The sequence below is a fragment of the Melospiza melodia genome (genome assembly GCF_035770615.1).
Source record: "Melospiza melodia melodia isolate bMelMel2 chromosome 10 unlocalized genomic scaffold, bMelMel2.pri SUPER_10_unloc_1, whole genome shotgun sequence".
NCBI lineage: Eukaryota > Metazoa > Chordata > Aves > Passeriformes > Passerellidae > Melospiza > Melospiza melodia.
Window position 1 is genome coordinate 1,173,127 of NW_026948501.1, and position 21,962 is coordinate 1,195,088.

Here is a 21,962-nt window from a genome sequence, read left to right on the forward strand (position 1 = left end):
TTTGGAATATTAATATTAAGCTTGACTTGCTAATTTTTCCTGTTTACCTGAGGAGTTCTGTCCAAGTGCACACATTTCTCTTTCTGTTCTGGAGGGGGCTGGGAAGGTGACTGTGATCACAGCAGTGTTGGTCCCTGAGCCTGGGTAGCAGGGGCTGGAAAACTACAACCATCACATATTTGATCATAGATGATACTGCTGAAAGAAGGCAAAGGATTGTTGTAAAGTCATCACACTTAAAAAACCTTAAATCTCTGTCTGCAAACAGTTTTCCCTAATTTTCTGAATGACGAGCAGTTCCACTGCCACAAGAGGAGCTGCTCCAGTTCACCATGCAGGTTTTGTCACACTTGCTTCTCGCTGTACCAGGGTCCCGGTGCTCTGTTTTAAAAGCTGCCTGTCTGTTCTCCACTCTGTCTGTAAGGATGTCCAGCTTTGTAGAGCCTCCTGATATCGTGAAGAAGCTGTCCTGGGTGGAAAATTACTGGCCTGACGATGCTCTGCTGGCCAAACCCAAAGTGACCAAGTACTGCCTGATCTGCGTGAAGGACAGCTACACCGACTTCCACATAGACTCTGGGGGGGCCTCTGCCTGGTACCACGTGCTGAAGGTGAGGGAGCCTGGCTTTCAGCTGGAGCTAGCAACAAACTCCATTTTATCCACAAAGGCCATCGTAGAATTCTCTCAAAAATTCAGTTCTCAGCTTTTTTCGTCATTGTCCTGTTGCATCTGAGCCTTAACTGCTCTGAGTGCCCTCCCCGAGGTGCCAGGGTCTCCTGAGTGAGAAAGCACTTGGAGCATGGAAGTCCTCTGTGTATTTTCTCTCTATTAGGATTTTAATATTTGTTTAGTTAGTGCCTTCTGCGCATACATCACCCTAGGCCTTAAAGATACCACGTCCTATTTTTGCAGTGTGATGGAACCTGGCGCTGTAAACCTTTTGTACCATCACTCCTGCAAATCTGAGCAGATGTAGTCAGGTGTGATTTCATTATTTCAGCCCTCCTGTAAAAAGCTGACTAATTAATTTTATTTAAATACCGCCAAAATACGCATACATGTATATTTAGATAACTATTTTTTTTTGTGTGTGTGTGTGTGTGTACGCCAGTGCAGTGTTGTTTGATTTGGCTGCTCATTGCTAATTTTATGTTTCTAATTCAGGGAGAAAAGATCTTTTATCTCATCAAACCAGCCTCTGCAAATATTTCTCTCTATGAACGCTGGCAGTCAGCAGCAAATCACAGTGAGATGTTTTTTGCAGACCAAGTAGATAAATGTTACAAATGCACTGTTAAACAAGGCCAGACACTCTTCATCCCATCAGGTGAGCAGCTGGGGCAGGAGGGCTTTCCTCATCCTTTAGAGCAGCACATCCGAAATGCCAGAGGGGTGGGATTTGACAACTCTCTCTGACAAAGTAGGGAGAATAATTCTCAGTAGAGGTATTATTGAATGTCCTTACAAACAAAACAAATCAGAACTTTTACTGCTTTCTGTTAGCATTTTAGCAACCTTTTAAAAGTTAAATTTGTAGGGAGAGTGTCCCACTTGTGGTCTAGCTGGGTTGTAGTAACTCATGAGTTCTCTTTCTGTATCCACCATGGCATTGGTGCTTTCTGACATCTAACAGATTATTTACATGGAGTGAATTTGACCATGCATTCTGTCCATGACACCCCCAATTCCTTGTCACAGATATTAATCCCCTGTGACACTGAGGAACTGCAGGTCACTGTGTGTGAGTAGATTCCTACACCAAATGTTTACACACTTGAATTTTACCTTGGGTGTAAGAAGTGGAAAGTAGGTGTTTCTCTTATGACCATCTGTGGAGCAGAAGGTGGAACAAACACAGAGCAATTTACAGAGATTCACAAGCTTGAGTAGATTTTTGTATGAAAAGCCATGTTTGGAAAACACCTGATTCTGACACTGTGATAAAGCACTTCAGGGCTGTTTCAGGTCTTTGTGGAGACAGGAAAGCAGCTGCCATGATGTAGCAAAACAAAGAAGGGACCAGAGGCAGCTCTGTTCAAAGTGTGTGTGGTTCTGGGGCTGGGTGTGTGGGTACCTGTGGAGCAAGGTGTCAGTGAAGTGTAGACATCATTTGGGATTGAGGTCTGTGCTAATGGCCTTTGAGTTCTTGTCTTGAGGACTCTTCTCTCTCTTTTAGGCTGGATTTATGCAACTCTAACACCAGTAGACTGCCTGGCCTTTGCAGGACATTTTCTACACAGTCTAAGCGTGGAAATGCAGATGAGGTAATCTGTCTTTGAGATCTCATGTTATGTAGAGCTCATTTTTTAATAAATCAGTAATAATCAATCACTGACAGTAATGCTGGTGTAGCTCTTGGGCAGTTTTGTCCCCTCTGACAGTGCTCCCTCGTGCTGACTTGTCCTGAGCTGTCCTTGCAGCTGCAGACAAGGCACGGGAGGTGCCTGAGGGGCCTGGATTGATGTGGCCCCATCCTGAAGGCAGGTTACTCACTGCCTGGAGTTTTACCCTGGCACCTGCCACTCGCTGCTGGATCACCCCCACCTGCTCAGCTGGGCTCTCTGCCCAGTGTAAGACAATGCAGTGAGTTCTTTACTGATTCTGGGCAGATAATGCAATAAAACCATCATACATCTGTATCTCAGTATTTTACCAGTGCTGTCATGTTTTGCTTTTGGCCTGAGGCCAGGCTGTGTGGCAGCAGGACAAAGAGGGAACCCACTGCAAAGTGACCCTGGCACTTGTGTGGCACACCGTGCTCTGCCATGCTCAGTTTCCTGTGGCTTGGTCTTGCAGGGCCTATGAAGTGGAAAGGCGACTGAAAATCGTCAGTCTGACCCAGTTCCCCAACTTTGAAACGGCCTGTTGGTACATGGGGAAGCATCTGCTAGAGAAATTCAAAGGTAAAACTGCGTTTCTTTGCTTGCCCTGATGGCTCAGCCGTGGGATCCGGGGCAGCTCCCCTGAATTTCAGAGCCACAACTGGCAGGAGCACAGGGTGGGAAGGTTCAGCTGCATTTGGGACACAGTAAAAGCACTGCTTATTACCATGAGGCAGTAGTAGGGATTCATTTGTGGCATCAGCTCTCAAAGAGTTAACTTCAGCTTTCCCAGTTAAAATTTTCAAATTAAATGCTTTCTACAAACAACTGGAGCTGTCAGTGGTTGAATGACACTGGTTTTTTTCTTTGCTTAGGTTTGCATAAAGCTGGACAACAACCTCCTGCTCATCTCCTTCAGGGAGCAAAGATTCTCAATGGTGCTTTCAGGTCGTGGACTAAAAAACAGGTAGGAGAGGAGGCCTGGATTAATATTATGTGTTTGTCAGTTGCTGGAGCAGAGAGGAAATTCTGGAATAAATAACATCTCCATTGAAAAACATCCAATTCTAAGATGCCAAAGAGAAGGAGTTGGGAGAACAGGGGGTGAGCAAAGTGATGTTGCGGTTGTGAAATTGAAATAATATCTGGAAAAAGATGATTGACTTTGTTGTTCTCTCAGGACAACTTGTTACAATAACATCCAGAATAGGAAAAAACCCATTTTTTTCTCATTTGAATGTCTAATGCAGTCAAGATTGATTTAAATACATAGGGAAAAATACGGACAAGTCACTTCAAGAGATTTTTTTTTACTTTTAAAGAAAACATGCACAGAAACAGCAATTTGACTTTGTTGTGTTTCAGGCTTTAGCAGAGCATGAAGATGAACTACCAGAAAACTTCAAACCAGCACAACTCATCAAGGACCTTGCCAAAGAAATACGATTAAGTGAGGTTTGTGCTGTTTTTATAACATTTACTCTATTGGGGGTCCAGGCTATAAATGAGGTATCACCCACTGAGTGTGGTACCAAATCCTGCTGGGTGGAGATGTGTGACAGCAAAAGGTGACCAGAGCTGGCTCAGCTCCTTCAGGAAGACATTGTGCTGCATTCCACCCTGTTCCTAACCACATCCAGAAACCTCAACACTTAAACCTATCATGTCCTTTGATCCTCTTTGATGTAGTATCTAAGTTTTCTGATTGTCAGAATAGCAAGTTAAGCAGAAAATAATTTTTTTTTAATTAGTCTGTGTTAATTTTAATTGGGCAGCTATTTTACTGCTAATTTTTCCTGAGGGCTTGAAATGTGATTCTGCTATATTTATCACATCAGAATTAAATGGAAAGGGTTTTTGCTCGAGCCAATCGGCATTTTAAGCAGAAGGCTGTTCATTTCATCCATCCTGTGTGGACAGGCCACGTGAGGGTATACAAGCCAAGCCTCTGGAGTTACTGCAGGCCAGGCTGGAGGATGTGGGGTGGGAACTGGGGGTGGGGATGGGTGAGCAGAGCGTGTTTGTGGCCTTGATGGGATCTTCGTTCCTCAGTCAGACTGACCCGTGCTGCACATCCCCTCCACCACATCTTTGGGCATCCTGGGGTTGTTTCCCCATCTAACAGAGGGTGCAGGTGAGTACCAAAAGCAGGACAGGTGTGCTTGAACCCCGTGTGCTTTGTGCCACCCCACAGAACGCTTCAAAGGCCAGCAAAGCAGACACGAGTGCCAACCCCCCGGCCGAGGAGATCTGTCCTGTGCACAAGGAGGAGGCTCCGTCGCCCATCCAAGCCGCCCCTCCAGCCCCAACTCTAGAAAAGCTTCCTAAAAAAAAGACTCCCAAAACTGTGAAAACCCCCAAACAACTGAAGCCATCCAAGCCCCCGAAGCCTCCCAAACCCCCCAAACCTCCCAAAACACCGAAAGTGAAGGGAGAAGGCAAAAAGAAAGGAAAGAAGGCGAAGGAGAGCCCACCACCAGCCATCCCCAACCTCGACCTGCTGGAGGCACACACCAAGGAGGCTCTGACCAAGATCGAGACGCCAAAGAAGGGCAAGGTGGGTCGTGTTTTAACCTCTCCCTCTTCTCCCACCCTCAGAGAGACACAATCACTCTGTAAGTCTCATGCAAAAAATGATATGCACTGACACTGTGAAAGGCTGGCTCTGCAGAAGCAAAGGAAAGGTTTGTAACTGCTGCCTCATTGCCCTTCTCTTCCCCAGCTGCTGGGTTTGATTGGTTGTTCATTGATGTGGAGCCTCCCAGAAACCCGCTGATATCAAAAGGTGTCAGTGATGAAAGAACTTGTTTCTAAAGTGTCTCATTTGCTTGAAATGGGTGACTGAAAACAGAACAATAGTTTTCTTCCACTTTTGCCCATGTAGGACAAGTTTCTTTTTGATGCCCTTTAATTCTGATGCCCTGTAATTCAGCATGAACTTTGCTGCTGATTTCAGTAGGGGCCAGGATCCATCAAGGCTCTGACAGAGGAATTGTTGTATGCTGTTTGTGAAGAAATATTCATGTTTATGAAGAAAAATCTTTCCTAAAACGATTCTGAAGTTCTAAGAGTTTGTGTGCAGTTTGTGAAACTTGTCATGGTGTGACAGACAGGGAGAGGAGAGTATTGGTGTATCAAGCAGTGCAGCTGCTATTCTGCACACTCTGAAGGAGCAATATTTAATTGAACCTTAATTTGGGATTCAAAAAGAATAAATGGGAGTTTTCAAAAATATGTCATGTTATTACCCAGATAAAGCCCGTGTTTCTGACATGCCAGCACTCCATCCTTATTGAGAGGACTTTTTCTTGACTTTTTTCCCAGGCTGCAAAGAATGTTTTAAGTGTTCCCAATAAGGAATCTGTGAGCAAGCAGAATGAGGTGGAGAAATTTGAAGTTCGAGAGCAAAATAAAAGCAAAACAGAAGCCAAATGGAAATACAAGGTAATGTCTCCTGTTAAATTGTGCCACATGATGATAAGCCAAGGGTAGGGAAATGCTTGTGGCTCTGCCTAAGCATAGAGAATGAGGCACCAATTTTTAGTTCCCAAAGAAAAGAAAATTAAGCAGAAATAATAAATTAATCCCAATTAAAGGAAGAGGGGGTGGATGGATTCTTCAAAAGAATGTGCTGAATTGTCCATTTGTCCATAGTGACACCAGAGTTAAGAGTTAAGAGTGAGATGGTTCAGTGTGATCCTTGCTCTGACATAGTCCTACTAGTTTAAGTTTGAAATCAACAACTAATGAGAAATCAATAACTAACTAATGGCTAATAATCAATAACTAATTTTAATGTCATAAAATGAGAGTTAATGAAATCTGAATTATGCCCTATGGATTAAAAGCTTGCCTTTTTTGAGGGCTAATGCAGGGTGAGTGAAATTCACCCATGGAATAGAACACTTTGTCTGCAGGGAAAATTTGATAGGGTTTTTAATAAAGGAAAATTGAACAGGCTTAGATTCTGAGGGTACCTGGGATGCTGAAACATAAAGGACTCATTTAACTGATTTATTTATTTTGCTTTGGTCTTTTGCCTTTCAGAACAGCAAACCTGATTCACTTCTAAAAATGGAAGAGGAACACAAATCGGAAAAGACGCCTTTGTCAGGAAATAAAGACAACAAATTCACATTCTCTTTCTCTAATAAGAAGTTGCTTGGGTAAGTAAAAATATGACAACACACATCAACTGGAAAAGGAAATTGAAAGTTCATTGTTTATATTTTTTTATACAAGATGATGAAAACCTGCCTTTCTGGTCAATGCAGAAAATACCCTCTCATTAAAACTTCTAGTGCTCTAGTCAGAATCCTATTTTGAGATAAAGATAGTGCATTCAGAGATGTGTTTGTAAAATTATTCCAGTTGATTTGGCACCCCTGAAGGTATTCAGTTTGACTGAGATTTCTGCATAGAGATACTCATTGTCTGTCAAGTCACAAGCTGTTTTCTACTCAGAATGTTACTGATTTGTAAATATTTTTTTTCAGTTCAAAGGGAGTCAAAACTCATCTGAATACCAGCGTGTTTGGGTCACTGCAGAATTTTAAAGAGGACAAAGCCAAACCTGTACGGGATGAATATGAATATGTGTCAGATGATGGTGAACTAAAAATTGATGAATTTCCAATCAGAAGAAAGAAAAACACTGCAAAAAGAGAACTGCCCTGTAAGGATATTTCCTGGTTTGTCTTTATCTGCTCAACAAAGTCTTAGGTGGTGATTGTCCAAAACAATCAATATCATCTTTAAAATCTATGTGATTTAGAATAAAGAAAGCCATGTCTTACCTATCAGTCAAATGTGAGTGGAACAGTAGGGCTGGTTTTTGAAGGGAAAAAACCCATGACTTTTTGTTTCTTTTTATTTGTTCAGTTTTATCAGATAAAAAGGAAGCCCTGCATCACACTCCTGTCAAGAAGCCAAAGGTGGAGTCGGTACCATACAAGGTATGAGGCTCCTGTACCTTCACAAGGAGACACTCCTAGAACATGAGGTTCTTTAAGGTCCTTTCCAACCCAGACCATTCTGTCATTTCCTTCCTGTCATGTAGCAACTCAAGTGTTTGCTTTGTGCCATTGGCAGAGCCCCTGTGCCCATTGTGGGCTGACTCCAGAGCCCTGCTAGCCCAGGTGAGCCCAGCCCAGCCCCTGCAGGGTCAGAGAGCCTGGCTGGAGCTCACCTGCAGCATGGCACAGCCCAGGTGTCAGTGTGCCCTGTGTCTGAAGCTCAGTGCTGCAAATCAAAGTACATGGAAATGAAACGTTTTGCCCAACTGTGGTTAATACAAATTCATATTATAATACCAGAATAAGTCAGAAAAAGCAAAATAGTTTGTTAAGACAGAGCCAAATATGACCAAAGTGTTTGTCCTTCAGTACTAAGGAGTTCCTTTCACCCTGGTTTGTGTCTGGGACATTCAGGGGGAAGTACAGACCTGTGTGTGAGTCAGTGCCTGAGGGCTGGGGCTGTGCAGGAGCCTAAGGAGAGCTGGAGACAGGACTGGCACCCACAGCAATAGGGGCTGGTGCTGCAGCAGCCTGAAAGCAGGGCAGGAATCGGGGAGAACTTGTGTTCTTAGGCACCAAACTACAGTGCCTAGAAATCTGAGCCCCAGAGAGAGGGCCAGATGTGGGCAGCTCCCTCCCAGAACCTAACATGGCACTGTTCTACATGTCTGTCCCTTTCCTCTGCCTAACATGACCCTGCTCTACATGCCTGCCCCATTCCTCTGCCTAACATGACCCTGCTCTACATGTCTGTCCCTTTCCTCTGCCTAACATGGCACTGTTCTACATGTCTGTCCCTTTCCTCTGCCTGGGGAATCCTCCCACTCTGCTGCTGTGGGGATGGAAACACCGCTGGTAAAGGGAATAGAGCCCATGAACAGGATCAGATCTCAGAGCTTTGGACGGGAAAAGAAAAACCTGCCATGCCTTCAGGCTACAAGGAAATGGATTTTTACCATGTACTCGGTTTTGTTCTTTTTTTTGTTTTGTTTTGTTTTGTTTAAAGAAAGCAAATTCCAAAGGCCAGGCCTGTGTCTTTGGAGGAGCAGCAGGCTACAGAAATCACTGTGCTGTTCTTGGGGACCAGCTCATGAGTTTCCACCTTTTTTAGCCCTTTCCTTGTTTTTGCAGAGCGAGGAGTCATCAGATGAAGATTTGCTTCACATTGACACAGAAGCAAAGCCAGGACGCAATTCCAAAGTAAAGAAAGAGAGTGGAAGTTCAGCAGGAATTCTTGACCTTTTGCAGGCAAGCAAGGAAGTTGGGGGTTTAGAGTATAACACCAACAGGTATGCACCAGGGGATGCTTTTCCCTCTTACCTGTGAACAAAATTGCCCTTTTGTGGTTGTGTGTGAGTCAGAATGAATTTTGCAGCTTGGTAACTGCTTTTTCTCCAGTAAGCAAACTTTTCCTTTATCCTGTGATCTGGAGGGAGAGGGAGGAAAGATTTTGGTGGTATAATTTGAACAGAGCATTTCACATCTGTAGATGCTGAAGATCAGTTTTAGCAATAATGCTGTATTAGATGAATAATTCAAAAGAAGGAAAAAGTTCAGTGACTGCAGCTTGAGGGTGGGAATTAAGGTTTTTAATGTAGTGATATTGTACTAAATTTATCTAAATGGCATTTCTCCCATAAGGAACTCTGAGGTGCCACAAATGCCAGGTGTTTGAAAGAAGGATATGGGAAACTGTCTGCTCTCCCTAACCTCCCTTGGTTATCATTCTTCTTCCCACCAAAAAATAAGGCTTGGGGAAAAAAGCACACTCTTTTGTGGGCACTTCTGTACCTGAAATGGAAGTGTCTGCCAGGGCTGAGTGGTGTCTGATGTGGAATGTGGAAGGTGACACTGGATGTTTTGGGCTATGGCCAGTAAGGTACAGCACCAGATCCTTCAGTGATCCAAACAATGAGCAGTGGAAAGAAATAATCACATTAACACTTGTCTGCTTGACCATCCCTGTGAATTCCTTTTCCATTCTGCATTAAGGTCCATAATGGGATGAGTGTTTGTGTTGATGTTACAGTTACATTTTAGCAGGTGATTAGACACATCAAAAAGTAATTAGGTGTGTCTGACACTGTCATAAAGTTGCTGGGTTAATAAAACTCCCATACTGGAAGGTTGCTATAAAAAAAGGAAAATTTTCAACTATTATAAGAACTCAAAGAAATCTTCCTTGGCCCTGTGTACACTGCTGGCCATTCTATGGATAACACAGCTCACTGCATGCTTTAAAATGGTTCTTGACAATTGTCTGCCTTGCTCAGGGTGTGTTTTGCTGTCTGCAAGGGGTTAAACCAGAACAGAGGTTAAACTCAGGCCTTTGCTTTCCCCCCTCAGCCTGGGTGCTGTAGCCAGGGTGTTGGGAGGCTCAGTGGTTTCTGGAATCAAAGTCCCACCCCAGACTCGGCTGAGTTACTGCTCTGTGTGGGGTGGTTCAGTGGGAATGTGTCATATCAATGCTGGCTCTGGGATAAACACTGGCTTTTGGCAGTGTGTGCTGCATCCTGATTGGAAAAAGCCCCTAATAAATGTAATTGCTGTGTTCCATTTCATAATTAGGCTTGGCTTTCCCAATGGCCATAACGTGGTCTTTTTGAAAACGAAGCGGAAGAAACGCGATGTGCAAACACACCGTGTCACAGCGTGGGGCCAGCGTGGTCATGTCTGACTCTCAGGAACAATTCCCACCTTCCTCTGCTTGCAGGGCAGATGAGGGGTAGGGAATGTGGGTATTTATAGATCTCTGTGTGTACATTGTGGGTGCTGTGTGCAGCCCTATGTCACTGTGGGATCTCCTCCCACACAAGCAGCCAGTGCCTGCATCCTTGTCAGACCAGTGCTGGGTTCCCAGGTCAGGGCTTTTTGTGATAGCGGCCTTATCTGAACCATGGCAAGCCTTATTCTGTAAAATACTGAGCTGTCACTAGCAGCTGGCTACCCCAGAGGCCCTGATGGCATTACCTGAGCTGCAGCTCAACTGTGTGTGTCAGCAAGAGAGGAGAGGGAAGGACAGGCTCCTGCAGAAAGGCTGCTGTGAGTGTGGGAACGGGCTGAAAGAACTGAAAGGGAATATGCAAAAAGCTTGTAGGGCTCGTCATCACCTGATCTTGAAAGGAGAAAAATTACTCGTGTCCAGGTCTGACTCAAAAATGGAAGAAAACGCTGGGTTTGTGCTTGAAATTGTTAAAGTGACTTCCCCACAGCCACTGCTCAATCAGTAATACTCTTCTGAAATATTATAAATTCAGTTTCTAAATATGAGGATACAAGTAGGAGACTCAGTAACTGCTGATGGAAGGAAGGAGATGATCTGCCTAGAGAGGGTGAGAGAGATGGCAGTGGCAGAGTTGGTGGTGAAGAGCGTGGCACTGGCTCCCTGCACAATGTCCTGCATGATGGAGGGTGCTGGGATCACTCCTGTGCCCTGCTCACTGAGGAGGTAAAACCTGAGTCCCTCAGTGCTTGTTCCTGTCCCCAGCACAGCTGTTTGCCTGCTCCAGCTGCTCTGGGACATGCCAGGGACAGAATGGCAAACCTGGCTACCACACTCTCCCCGAGCCTCCTTTTCTCAGACTGAGCCCCTTCCCCATCTCCCTCAGCCACTGCTGGTGCTCCAGCCCCTTCTCCAGGTCTGCTCCCTTGTCTGGGCACGCTCCAGCCCCTCAATGTCCCTCTTGTCACGAGGAGCCCCAAAGCGGCCCCAGGATTCCAGGTGGGGCCGCAGCAGCGCCAGCACAGGGGACGGGCACTGCCCTGGGGCTGCTGCCACCCCAGGGCTGCCACAGGCAAGGTGAAGGCACAGAGTGCTGCCAGCGTGTCTGTCAGAGTGCCCTGTGCCCCCACGAGAGCAGCTGTCAGCCCCACGCAGGACAGCAAGGCTGCTGGGCTGTCCCCCAGTGCCACCTCCTGCGTGTTTGGAGATGGCTGTGGGCATACAGCAGGGACAGAAGCACTTTGTTCCTGCTCCAATCCTCTTTTAAAATGTTTTTCTAAGCCAGAATTGTAACTCACTGACAGTTTACTTTCATAAATGTGGTTTTTAAAAAAATCATTGCTGAAGCTACAGAAAGGGGATATGGCTCTTCCAGAGCTTCAAAATTGCTTCCTGCGTCTTCTTGAATTTTTTTTTGGATTAGAAAGCTGAAATACTCCTGATGGAAGCACTCCAGAGCACATGCCCTAATGAGAAACACTCTGCCCCATGTGCAGCTCTGAGACATTTCCCCCTCTTCAGGTTGGTGTTTGAGTCTCAGAACCACTGGTTTTGATCATATCCCACTCTTTATTTCTTGAAGTTTGTGTTGCTTAAGGCAGTTCCTCTCTGATTTGCCCATTTAGTGGTCAGTATTTGATGGTCTGTTTGCAGTGTTTTGAGAGTCCAGTGTTTGAAAAAACAGTTCAGGGAAAAAGGCTGGAAGAAAATATGATAATTCCTTGCTGCAAAATATTTCTTTGCCAGGGAGAAGGCAGAGGAGAAGGCATGATATCGGAGGGATTTAAATGGCTCTTTCCTAAATAAGGTTTTTGATGTTCTTCTGTTTGTTGAGTTGTGAATTAGTCTTAACTCATTTTCAGGATTATGACTAAATGCCATTAGTGCCCAGAAACTTCCCTTATGGTTTTGTACATTACTCTATTCAGAGCCCAGATTGAGCTCAAGTAGGAGAAAGTGACATGGTGCTGTTAATTTTCTTGTACGTTTGTGGCTTCTATTGCACAACAAATGTATAACTGTACAAATATTATTGCCACAACAATAATATTTCTACAGTTATATAAAAAGTAATATTTTTTTGCATTTCACTACTTGCCAAACTCCAAACTTCTGTAAATACTGGATGATGTGTTCTGCCAGTCTCAGAATTAATTTCCAGCAGCTCCTGGAGTGGTGACAGCCCATGATGTGAACTGGGACCAAAAACTTCCAGGCAGTTTTGAGTAGAGCCCCCCACGACATCCCCCACCAGTGCTGATGCATAAGCTCTCCTTTTACAGAAGCTGATAGTGTAGGTTATAAATAATACTATTAAAATATGATGATGAGGAGGAGGATGATTTGCTAGTACAGAAAAATAACATTATTAAAGATAGATAGGTGAGATGGATAGATGGATAGATATAGATGGATAGATAGATAGATAGATAGATAGATAGATAGATAGATAGATAGATAGATAGATAGATAGATAGATAGATAGATGGATGGATAGACAGACAGACAGATAGATAGATAGATAGATAGATAGATAGATAGATAGATAGATAGATAGATAGATAGATAGATAGATAGATAGATAGATAGATAGATAGATGTTTAAAGATGATGGTGAGGAGGAGGAGAAGGAGGAGGATGATGATGATGATAGTTGGTATAGAGACTCTGCTCTGTCAGGGATTCTGCTGTGGGCTTTGGGAAGTTTCCTGAGCTCTGCCCAGAGTGCTGACAGCCCCAGGGACCTGCCCACATCTCCCTGGCTCCTGGGCCATCACCCCACATCTGAGGTGCTCTTTGTGCTATTCCCGTCCCATACAATTTCCCACTGGCTCTCGTGGTATGTGCAGCTACTCAGAGGAATCAGGGGGTCTCTCCTAGCACAACTGGCTGGCAGGAGCAAGCTGCCTGTGAGGAGTTGGTGTTTCTGGAATCACTGAGTGCTCTGGCATCTCTCCCTGTGCCCCACAGCCAGCCGCCTGCCTCCCCCAGCACGCAGGAAGCCATCCAGGGCATGCTCTCCATGGCAAACCTCCAGGCCTCGGAGTCCTGCCTGCAGACGTCGTGGGGCACCCATCAGGCGAAGAACAACTCCCTCTCCACACAAAACTTGAAGAAAACTGGTGGTGGTGGCAGCAAAACCGCTGGGAAGCGGCTGCTGAAGAAGAGCACAAAGAACAGCATCGACATCGAGGACTACGACGAGGACCAGGACCACTTGGATGCCTGTTTTAAGGACTCGGATTATGGTGAGTAAGGGGAGCAGAGTGAGGCTGTGCCTGGGACACACCTGTGCCTCTTGCTGAATGTCCCTTTGCTCCTGGGTGCTCCCTCCTGCTCTGCCACCCTGGGATCAGCTGCGCGGGGAACGGGGACCTGCACACCAAAGGGAGCAAACACACGGGACAGCAGACTGGCTGCAGAGCCCAGGGTCACACAGCCACCCAGGCAGGCTGGATTTGAGGCATGGCACAACGAGAAACTCTCAAGAAACATGAGTTTTGGGAGAGCCCCAAAACTGCAGCAGTCAACCCAGAAATGGGGGACTGTCCCAGAAATGTGGGTCAGGTACTGCTACTTGTGACAGAAATGTCCTTGTCTGCACAGTAGCAATTAAACCTCCAGCTGAGAGGAGTGAGAAGTTGAATTTGTACATGGAAAAGGGATCTAATGCTGTTTGGAGTTTTGGCAGAGAAGGCAAGCATCTGCAGCAGAAATGGACACAAAGAGAGTTTACAGCAGTTACATCAGTTCTGCCATAATTATTGTGGAATCACAGAGTGGTTTAGGTTGAAAGGGACCTTTAAGGGCCATCTAGTTCCACCCTCTGCCATGGGCAGGGACACTTTCCACTAGATCAGATTGCTCCAAGCCCTGTCCAGCCTGGCCTTGGACACTTGCAGTGATGGAGCAGCCATAGCTTCACTGGGCAGCCAAGTTGGACTCGATGATTCTTGTGGCTCCCTTGCAGCTCAGGATATTCTGTGATTATAGAGGAATATAGAGAGCCAGTCACAGTTTAATGACAGCAGCTCCCAACACTAATGTGTGGATGAGAGCACAGGAAAGTCCCCAGAGTGTCACAGCTGTGACAGAAGTGCTCAGTGACACTTGTGGAGATCATCTATCTAGAGATGATATCTATAGATATCACAGACAGACATCTATCTATCTGTGATGCCTGTGGTCACTGCACCTGGACAGAGCAAGGGTCCTCTGTGCAGGGTAGAGCTGTTTCCTAAACTGAAACTCTTGCCTTTGTTTCCTACTGTAGTTTACCCTTCTCTCGAATCAGATGAAGATAATCCAGTATTCAAGTCCCGATCAAAGAAAAGGAAAAGTTCAGATGATGCCCCTTACAGTCCCACGGGTAAGTTGGTGTGCTCTGTTCTGCCCAGGCTAAGTCATGCAAATCTCTAAATTTTTCAAAGAGTGTGGAAACTGTAACACACGATTAGTGATTTCTTTATCATGCAAAGTTTAACCCTTTCCAGGGCAGTGGGAGGTGATCCAGGCACTGGGATTCCTGCCAAGAAGTTTTAGCCTTCCTCCTGCAATCGGCTGGCAGGAGAAAGTAATTCCTTGGTTGGTTTAATTCTTCCTCACACTCTTAGTCATAGATCATTTGGTTGCCACCTTAGCAGTGGTGTAACAGTGAATCAAGCCCTGGACAGCTGAGTTGCTGTGGATTTCAGGTGTTGGCTGTGGCAATAAGTCAGGAATAGTCTCCTCCAGGAGAGAGAGCAGGAATAGTTTCCTCCAGGTTCAGCCAAAGCTCATGACCTGGAAGGATTTGGTCTGCCCTGGGTTTGTTGGAGCTCACCAGGGGCAGTGACAGGCAAGAGGGCCCCTAGACCCCTTTGACCCCTGTGGCCCATGGGCAGGGCATGCTCTGTGTGTGCTGTGTGTGACAAGCAGCCCATGTGTGCTCTCATCAGCTTGTGGCCCTGCATGCCCTCCTGCAGCTGCAGGTGAGCACAGTGCTTTGGAGATAACTCTCATCATCCAGGATGCGGGCACAAACCTGCGTGGCTTTGGCTTCAGGTGGCTGTGGAGCTGCTCAGCTGCGTGCCATCCCTATCAGCAGCTTCTGCCCGTGCCACCGTGCCCGGGGGCCGCTGGCTCTCGTGCCCTCACTGGTCCCTGGGGAAGGGAAGGGCAGAGGCTGTCCCCATCTCTCCTGGCTGGGCAGGGTGGAGCCCGCTGCCCTGTGGTGGCTGTGCTGCTCCCTCGGGCACGTTCCTGCCCCTCACCTGCCTCTGCTCTCCCTGCAGCACGGGTTGGCCCCTCGGTGCCCCGGCAGGACAGACCGGTGCGAGAAGGCACGAGAGTGGCCTCCATCGAGACGGGACTCGCCGCCGCCGCCGCCAAGCTGTCGCAGCAGGTGAGAGGCTGCCTGGGGAGTAGGAGCTGTCACGAAAGCAGAGCCCTGTCCCCAGCAGCAGAGCTGTGCCCGAGCCTGGTGCTGTGCCAGCCCTGCCTACTGTTTGGTCCTGCCGGTGACACGAGGCTCTGCAGGGAAATAAACGGGATCCAAGCCCAGCGGTGTCACAACATACCTGAGCATGGCACAGGGTAGCAAGGGACAGAGAAAAGCACAGGGAAGGATGGGGGGGGGGGGGGGGGGTTGAGAATGGCTACTGGAATAGAACAGGAGAAGGCTGCCTCAAAAGAGTGTATTTGATGTGTACCTGAGAGCCTGACTGGTGTGATTGCCTGTCTGTGCAGATTGGCTGCTGGGAAGTGTCAGGGTTTGCTTCCAAAGGATTGGTGAACTGAGAGCAAAGGGTGAGTTTAGGAAAGGAACTGGAGCAGTTTGGATGTTAGGTAAGTGTCTGGTCTCTGAAGGGGTCAGAGAAGCCCTGTGAAGGTGACGTGGTGAGATGCTGAGGTGACAAGGTCTGCTGCAGCGAGGTTGGTGAGGCACCTCAGCGAGCTGGCGGAGATGCAGGTTGTGGTGGCCTCGGGCTTCTGCGATGTGGACTATTGAGTAGAAGAGCTTTAAGGATGATGGCAGGGTTCCAAGAAGAAGGAACTGAAAGTAGACAAGGGACACAGGACAGTAGCAGGCCTCCGCCATCCCAGTGTGCATGTCCAGGTGCAGTTACAGGTCAGGAGATGATGTGTGTGTCCTAGCAGGAAGCAGAGGCTGAATCAGTGGGATGTTTAATATCCTTCATGCTGTTGTGCAAGGGTGTGAAGATCCCCGAAGATAGGAGGTGCCAGTTTTTGTGGAAGATGGAAAGCTTTGCCCATGCTGACCACGCTGCTGTGCCAGGGCGGTGTCGGTGCGGCCCCGCTGCTCCCGCTCGCCGCAGTGTGAGGACGAGGAGGCCCCGCACAGAGCGAGGATGTAGAGGCACGAGAGGCAAACGTGTGTGTGCAGCTGTGAGCCAGACGTGTGGAGCAGCCCCCGAGCGCTTGTCCGTGGCCAACTCCTGGCGTGTCGTTGTATCAGGACCCTAAGCAACGCCGCTGGCCCTTGCCCTAGCTAAAGGTCTTCTGGGGATTAATCTGAGCTTCATCTTTGTCATTTTAAAGGAGGAACAAAAAGGCAAGAAGAAAAAAAATACCAAAAAGAAGCTGTCAGCCCCCAACGCAAGCAAAGCGGCTCAGGAAGGCAGCTCCCCCGAGCCGAAGCTGGAGTCACAGGCCAGCAGCCTCACAGATCACGAGTACACCGCAGGGGCCAGCACCTTTGGGGTCGCCCAGCCTAACAGGGGATCGCAGCCGATGGCACCCGGTGTTTTCCTCACACAGAGGAGACCCTCATCATCCTCGCAGAACAATGCCTCCGCCAAAGGTACCAGGAAACGCCTGGCTTGTGGTGCAGGAGTGGGGAAGGGTGAAGGGCCATGGAACCCGAGCCTTCCGCAGGGCCTGCGCTGCAGTGTGTGCTGTGGGCACGCACAGGTGCAGCTGTGTGGATCCAAGTCGGATCTGGTCAGGGATAGGACTGGTGGCCGGGACTGTCCTGGCACTGCAGGGCCAGGCAGTGTGTCTGTGCTGGGCTCTTGGCTGCAGGCTGTGAGGTGTCCCTGGCAGGAGCGCGGCCCAGCCCGGCCCCAGCTCAGGAGGAGCACCTGCAGGGTCACATCCAGACAGCCTGGCCAGGGGAGCCATGGCCAGGGGAGGATGCATCCATGAAGGCTGTTCTGCCCAGGGCTGGGGCAGGCACTGTGGTGTTGGTGCTGGCTGTACACCAGCTCTGTGCTGGCTGTAGCTGAGGATAGTGCTTGCAGGACTTGTAGAGCAGGGCACACTGCAGATCTCTCTGGAGGGTTGCTGCAAGGAAGCAGAGGAATATCACACCTTGGGAGTAACACAACTACAACCAAAGGCAGGAGAGAGGAAGAGGTTGCTTGCTTTCTGTCATAGGGAAAGTGTGAGAAAGCTGAGGGTCTCAGAGTCTAGGCTGGGACCTCCTGCTCTCCATTTGAACTTGGCTCAGGAAGTGTAACTGAGGCAGGTGTGTGGGACAGGCACTGTGTAGCATGAAAATTGTGTGTGATCCCACTGGGAAAGGCCCCAGTGACAAGTGAGGCAATGTGGCAGATGTTTCCTGAATTCCCTGTATTCGAGTGGAGCAGATTAGAGGTAGTGCCCAGTACCTGGTAGCTTGGATGGCCATAGGGCAGGATGTGTGTGGCCTGTGGTAGGGGCTGGGGTCCTACCAGGAGCTGGTGGTACCTGTGGCTCTCTGCAGGGCTGGAGTGGAAAGAATGCATTTGCCTGGAATTGTGCCTTTGTGGTGAAATGGTGGGAAACAGGTTCAAGGCAGAGAGATAGCCAGGAGCCTGGAGCTGCGAAGAGCTGTAGGGCATGTGTCTGCGTGTCTGTGTGTCTGTGCCTGTGCCTCTGTGTGTGTGTGTGTGTGTGTGTGTGTGTGTGTGTGCAGCCTGTACTTGAGGAGCAGAATGGCACTGGTGGGGCTGGGTTTGACTGTCACCCTGCGGGCAAACAGGTGACCATGAGCAGTGAGCCAGGGCAGATGAGGGTGCAGGGCAGCAGGGCTGGCACTGCAGCGGCAGGAGGGTGCCCGGCAGAGCTGTGGGGGCAGGAGGGTGCCCAGCAGGGCTGTGGGGGCAGGAGGGTGCCCAGCAGAGCTGTGGGGGCAGGAGGGTGCCCAGCAGAGCTGGGGGGGCAGGAGGGTGCCCAGCAGGGCTGTGGGGGGGCAGGAGGGTGCTGGCAGAGCTGTGGGGGCAGGAGGGTGCCCAGCAGAGCTGTGGGGGCAGGAGGGTGCCCGGCAGAGCTGTGGGGGCAGGAGGGTGCCCGGCAGAGCTGTGGGGGCAGGAGGGTGCCCAGAAGAGCTGTGGGGGCAGGAGGGTGCCCAGCAGAGCTGGGGGGGCAGGAGGGTGCCCAGCAGAGCTGTGGGGGCAGGAGGGTGCCCGGCAGAGCTGTGGGGGCAGGAGGGTGCCCAGAAGAGCTGTGGGGGCAGGAGGGTGCCCAGCAGAGCTGGGGGGGCAGGAGGGTGCCCAGCAGGGCTGTGGGGGGGCAGGAGGGTGCTGGCAGAGCTGTGGGGGGGCAGGAGGGTGCCTGGCAGAGCTGTGGGGGCAGGAAGGTGCCCAGCAGGGCTGTGCCTGCCTGGAGCAGGTGTGGATGTGTCCATGGGAATGGGTGTGCACTGTGCCCTGGCTCAGCAGGGCTGGCTCTCCAGGGGCTGTGCTCCCAGCCAAGCCCTGCCCTGTGGCCAGCAGTGCCGTTCCCGAGGGGTGCTGGAGGGTGTCCTTGAGGGTGCTGGGCAGGGCAGGTTGCAGGGCTGTGGAGGCAGGAGGCGGCTGGAGGGTCTGTGCCTGTGGGGTGCGTGTGGGTCCTCACCCCAGCCCTGCTGTCCTTCCAGGGAAGCGTACGAAGAAGGGGATGGCCACGGCCAAGCAGCGGCTCGGCAAGATCCTGAAGATCCACCGGAACGGGAAGCTGCTGCTCTAGTGGCCCCGGGGACACTGCCACCCAGTTCTGGGCCACCACCACAAGAATCCCTTTAACTTTCAGCGGTCAAACTGTACAGAATCCTGCTATAAATATTTTTTAATATAGATGTCCTTTCTCAGAGTGCTGAGAGCGACTAGCCGCAAAAAGTTAATACTAATCTCGGCCACGGAGGAGCGCGCCGGGCCCCGCCCCGGCCCCGGCCTCGGGCCCCTCGTCCCGCCCGGCGCACGGGCAGGGCAGGGCGGGCGGCCGCGGGCCCGGAGCGGGAAGGCCTCGAGGCCCCGTGGCGGGAGGGGAGCGCGGGACTCGAGGCGTGGGGCGGCCAGGCGGCGGGCGCGTTTCTCAGGCACCGCCGCAGCCGCATGCCAGGCCCCTTTTCCTAGAATGTAGCTTGTACATAGCTTTTGGAATAACCACCGCCGGGTTTTTATACGGGGAGGGTCTCTCCGGGCGCTGCCCGCCGGTACCAGCTCTTTGCGTAACTTCTTGTACGAGGAGGGAGACAGTTATTTTACTAGCACCTTGTGGAGTGTTTCCGTGTTTTGTGACGACGTAATTTATTAATGTTTGTAGCTTTTTATATTTGTACATTTCTTATGGGCTTTGTTTATATACACACATTACTGGGGCGCGGCGCCTGCGGGGAACCAGAGCCACCTGCCGCCGTGTGCCAGGGCCACCGGGGCCACCACCAGGGCCTACAGGGCCGCGCCGGCCCGGGCGTCGCGCCGGCTTTTTTTATTATGATTATGATTATTATTCTTAGTATTATTATTTTTTCGCGACATGTACATTTCTAACAAAGTTTATCGTGGCTATCTATCTATGACGGTGTTTTATTTACCGATTCATATCAAATGCTCTTGTATCGACTTCACAAAATCTTAAGTAAATCTAGAGCAAAGTTTAAAAAAAGAAGAAAAAAAAGGAAAAAAAAAAAGAAAGCAAAGTAAAACTATTTCAGGTTTTGTACACAATTGCCTGGGCCTGGACTTTTTGTGGGGTTGGTGAAGGAGGGGTGGGGAGGCAGGCAGGGGTCCCTGAGGGTGGGTGAAGGAGCAAGCAGGGACCCACTGCTGGCACAGACAGGGGGTGGCTCTGCTGCCACTGCCCCATCTGTCACCCAACCCCATACTTGCTTGCTACATTACCAGGAGAAGCTCCGGTCAGTTTGGCATAGTCTTGAGTATCCCGGTAAGACACCTACCTCATGGTCCACCCAAAGGTGTCCACCCACTGCCCAGCCCATCATCCACCTCCCATGGACAAGCACACATGCCTATTTCCCTCTGCCTCCTCCTCCCTTTTGGGGGTCACCAGGTGCTCCAGCCTTTCCCCTTCTCCGTGCTCACTGAAACATGCAGCATCTCACCGTTTATTCCTGACCTTCGGGGACACGTACAGCCTGCGTTTTTCTCTTTGCTGATGCAAGGCCATTCCCACCTCTCACTCTGCTCCCTGCTCTTGTGCTGGCAGCGGCCCGATCCCTGCAGCCCGCACAGTTCCCTGTTCCCTCCGATGGCCGCAGCAGCCCCCAGGGGCAGCCCCGGGCTCGTCCCGGCTCCGCGGCTTTGGGGCAATCCTCGCAGCCCGTCCGGCAGGGACATTCCGGGCGGGCTGCGGCGGCTGCCGGCGATATCGAGCTATCGCCAGCTGGGGGAGTTCACAGTTCAGAAACAGCCGCAGCCGGGAAAACGGGGCCCGTCGGAAAGGAGCCTCGCCAGCCGCTCCCGCGGCTCGGGAACACGCGAGCAGCCCTGGCTCATCAGAAAACATCCCGAGCTGGAAGGGACCCGCGAGGACCACCGGCTGAGGATGCGCTGGGCGAAAGCGAGCAGCCAGCCAGGGCGAGCACCCAGCCAGCCAGGGCACCCACCCAGCCAGGGCACCCACCCAGCCAGGGCACCCACCCAGCGAGGAGCCAGCCAGGGCACCCACCCTGGCGAGCACCGCCGGCTCTGCCCCGGCCGCGCAGAGCCCGGCCGGGAGGAGCCGCGCCTGGAAAAGCAGCGCTCAGCTCCCATTCGGGGACAAGGGGGCACAGCCGCCGTGCCAGCCTCCCTGGGCGGGAGCCCGGGGCTGCCACAAGGTCCTGAGTGCCGGCCCAGGACAATCGGCTCACCTGCAGTGAGTGGCACCTGCGAATCCACAATCGCGCTGCTCCATGTACAAGGGATGGATGGCCCGGGCAGGGCGGTGCTCTCTGCGCACACGGGCAGAGAGGCTGCTGGCCGCTCCTGCTGAACCGCCACTCGCAACATTCATGTTTCTGTTGTTTCTGTCTTTATACTGACAAGAATCACTCCAACCCTGCCATTTGGCACAAGCACACCTGAGTGTCACAGAGCTCACGTTCACCCTTCCCCCGGCCGGGGCAGGCTCTGCCCGGGCTCTGGGCTGGTCCAGCAGGGGCCCGATGCCATCCCGGGCTGCAGGCGCCGTTCTTGCCATTCCGTCCGCCACGGACCTCAGTGCCCGCCCCGCAGGACTCACGGCATTTGTGTAAACGGTTTGCAAGTTTTTCTCTGCATATCACAAGAGAAAGCCTGCTTCTCCTCTTCTCTTGAAAGCATAATAATTATAATGAATTCGATTTTCTTCTGTTTCCAGCCTGCAGGGAAGACACAATTTGAGATTCATTTTCGGGTCATTCTCGTGTCAAACTCCACATACTTCTGTGCCCCAGCTCACTGTATTTGCTAAACATTGAGCTCCACGGTGCGCTCCTCCTCGGGGAGAGGCACGGACCAGCCTGGGGCTGTCCACCTCCTGGCTCACTCCCTGGCCCACCGAGCCGGCTCCTGGCTCACTCCTCCCATCACACGCTGCAGGTGTTTGCAGACTGTGTGCGACCACGAGTCTTCCTCTCACCTGCAACTCAATCAAATAATCAGCAGTCACTTAGGAGTCAATTAGGTGACACATCTTGAAAGTCTTTGTGTTTACCCGACCTCCTCATTTACGAGCTCTGT

General features: G+C 50.2%; 1 protein-coding gene across 2 annotated transcripts in view; it reads left to right on the forward strand.

Annotated features, from left to right (window-relative positions):
* The window catches only part of PHF2 (PHD finger protein 2), a 55,673-nt gene extending 36,484 nt beyond the window's left edge, over window positions 1–19,189 (forward strand). The window contains exons 6-22 of one of the 2 annotated variants that reach the window (XM_063181825.1): window positions 425–611; window positions 1,166–1,328; window positions 2,178–2,265; window positions 2,798–2,904; window positions 3,198–3,289; window positions 3,688–3,777; window positions 4,517–4,879; window positions 5,647–5,766; window positions 6,370–6,488; window positions 6,819–6,997; window positions 7,204–7,277; window positions 8,469–8,626; window positions 13,030–13,307; window positions 14,333–14,428; window positions 15,333–15,442; window positions 16,600–16,861; window positions 18,899–19,189. In XM_063181825.1, the coding sequence (XP_063037895.1) occupies window positions 425–611; window positions 1,166–1,328; window positions 2,178–2,265; window positions 2,798–2,904; window positions 3,198–3,289; window positions 3,688–3,777; window positions 4,517–4,879; window positions 5,647–5,766; window positions 6,370–6,488; window positions 6,819–6,997; window positions 7,204–7,277; window positions 8,469–8,626; window positions 13,030–13,307; window positions 14,333–14,428; window positions 15,333–15,442; window positions 16,600–16,861; window positions 18,899–18,987 (2,575 nt within the window). In that variant the 3' untranslated portion in view covers window positions 18,988–19,189. The remainder of the gene's footprint in view (window positions 1–424; window positions 612–1,165; window positions 1,329–2,177; window positions 2,266–2,797; window positions 2,905–3,197; window positions 3,290–3,687; window positions 3,778–4,516; window positions 4,880–5,646; window positions 5,767–6,369; window positions 6,489–6,818; window positions 6,998–7,203; window positions 7,278–8,468; window positions 8,627–13,029; window positions 13,308–14,332; window positions 14,429–15,332; window positions 15,443–16,599; window positions 16,862–18,898) is intronic. The other variant, XM_063181826.1, reaches the window with a different exon arrangement.
* The last annotated feature ends 2,773 nt before the right edge of the window (window positions 19,190–21,962 follow it).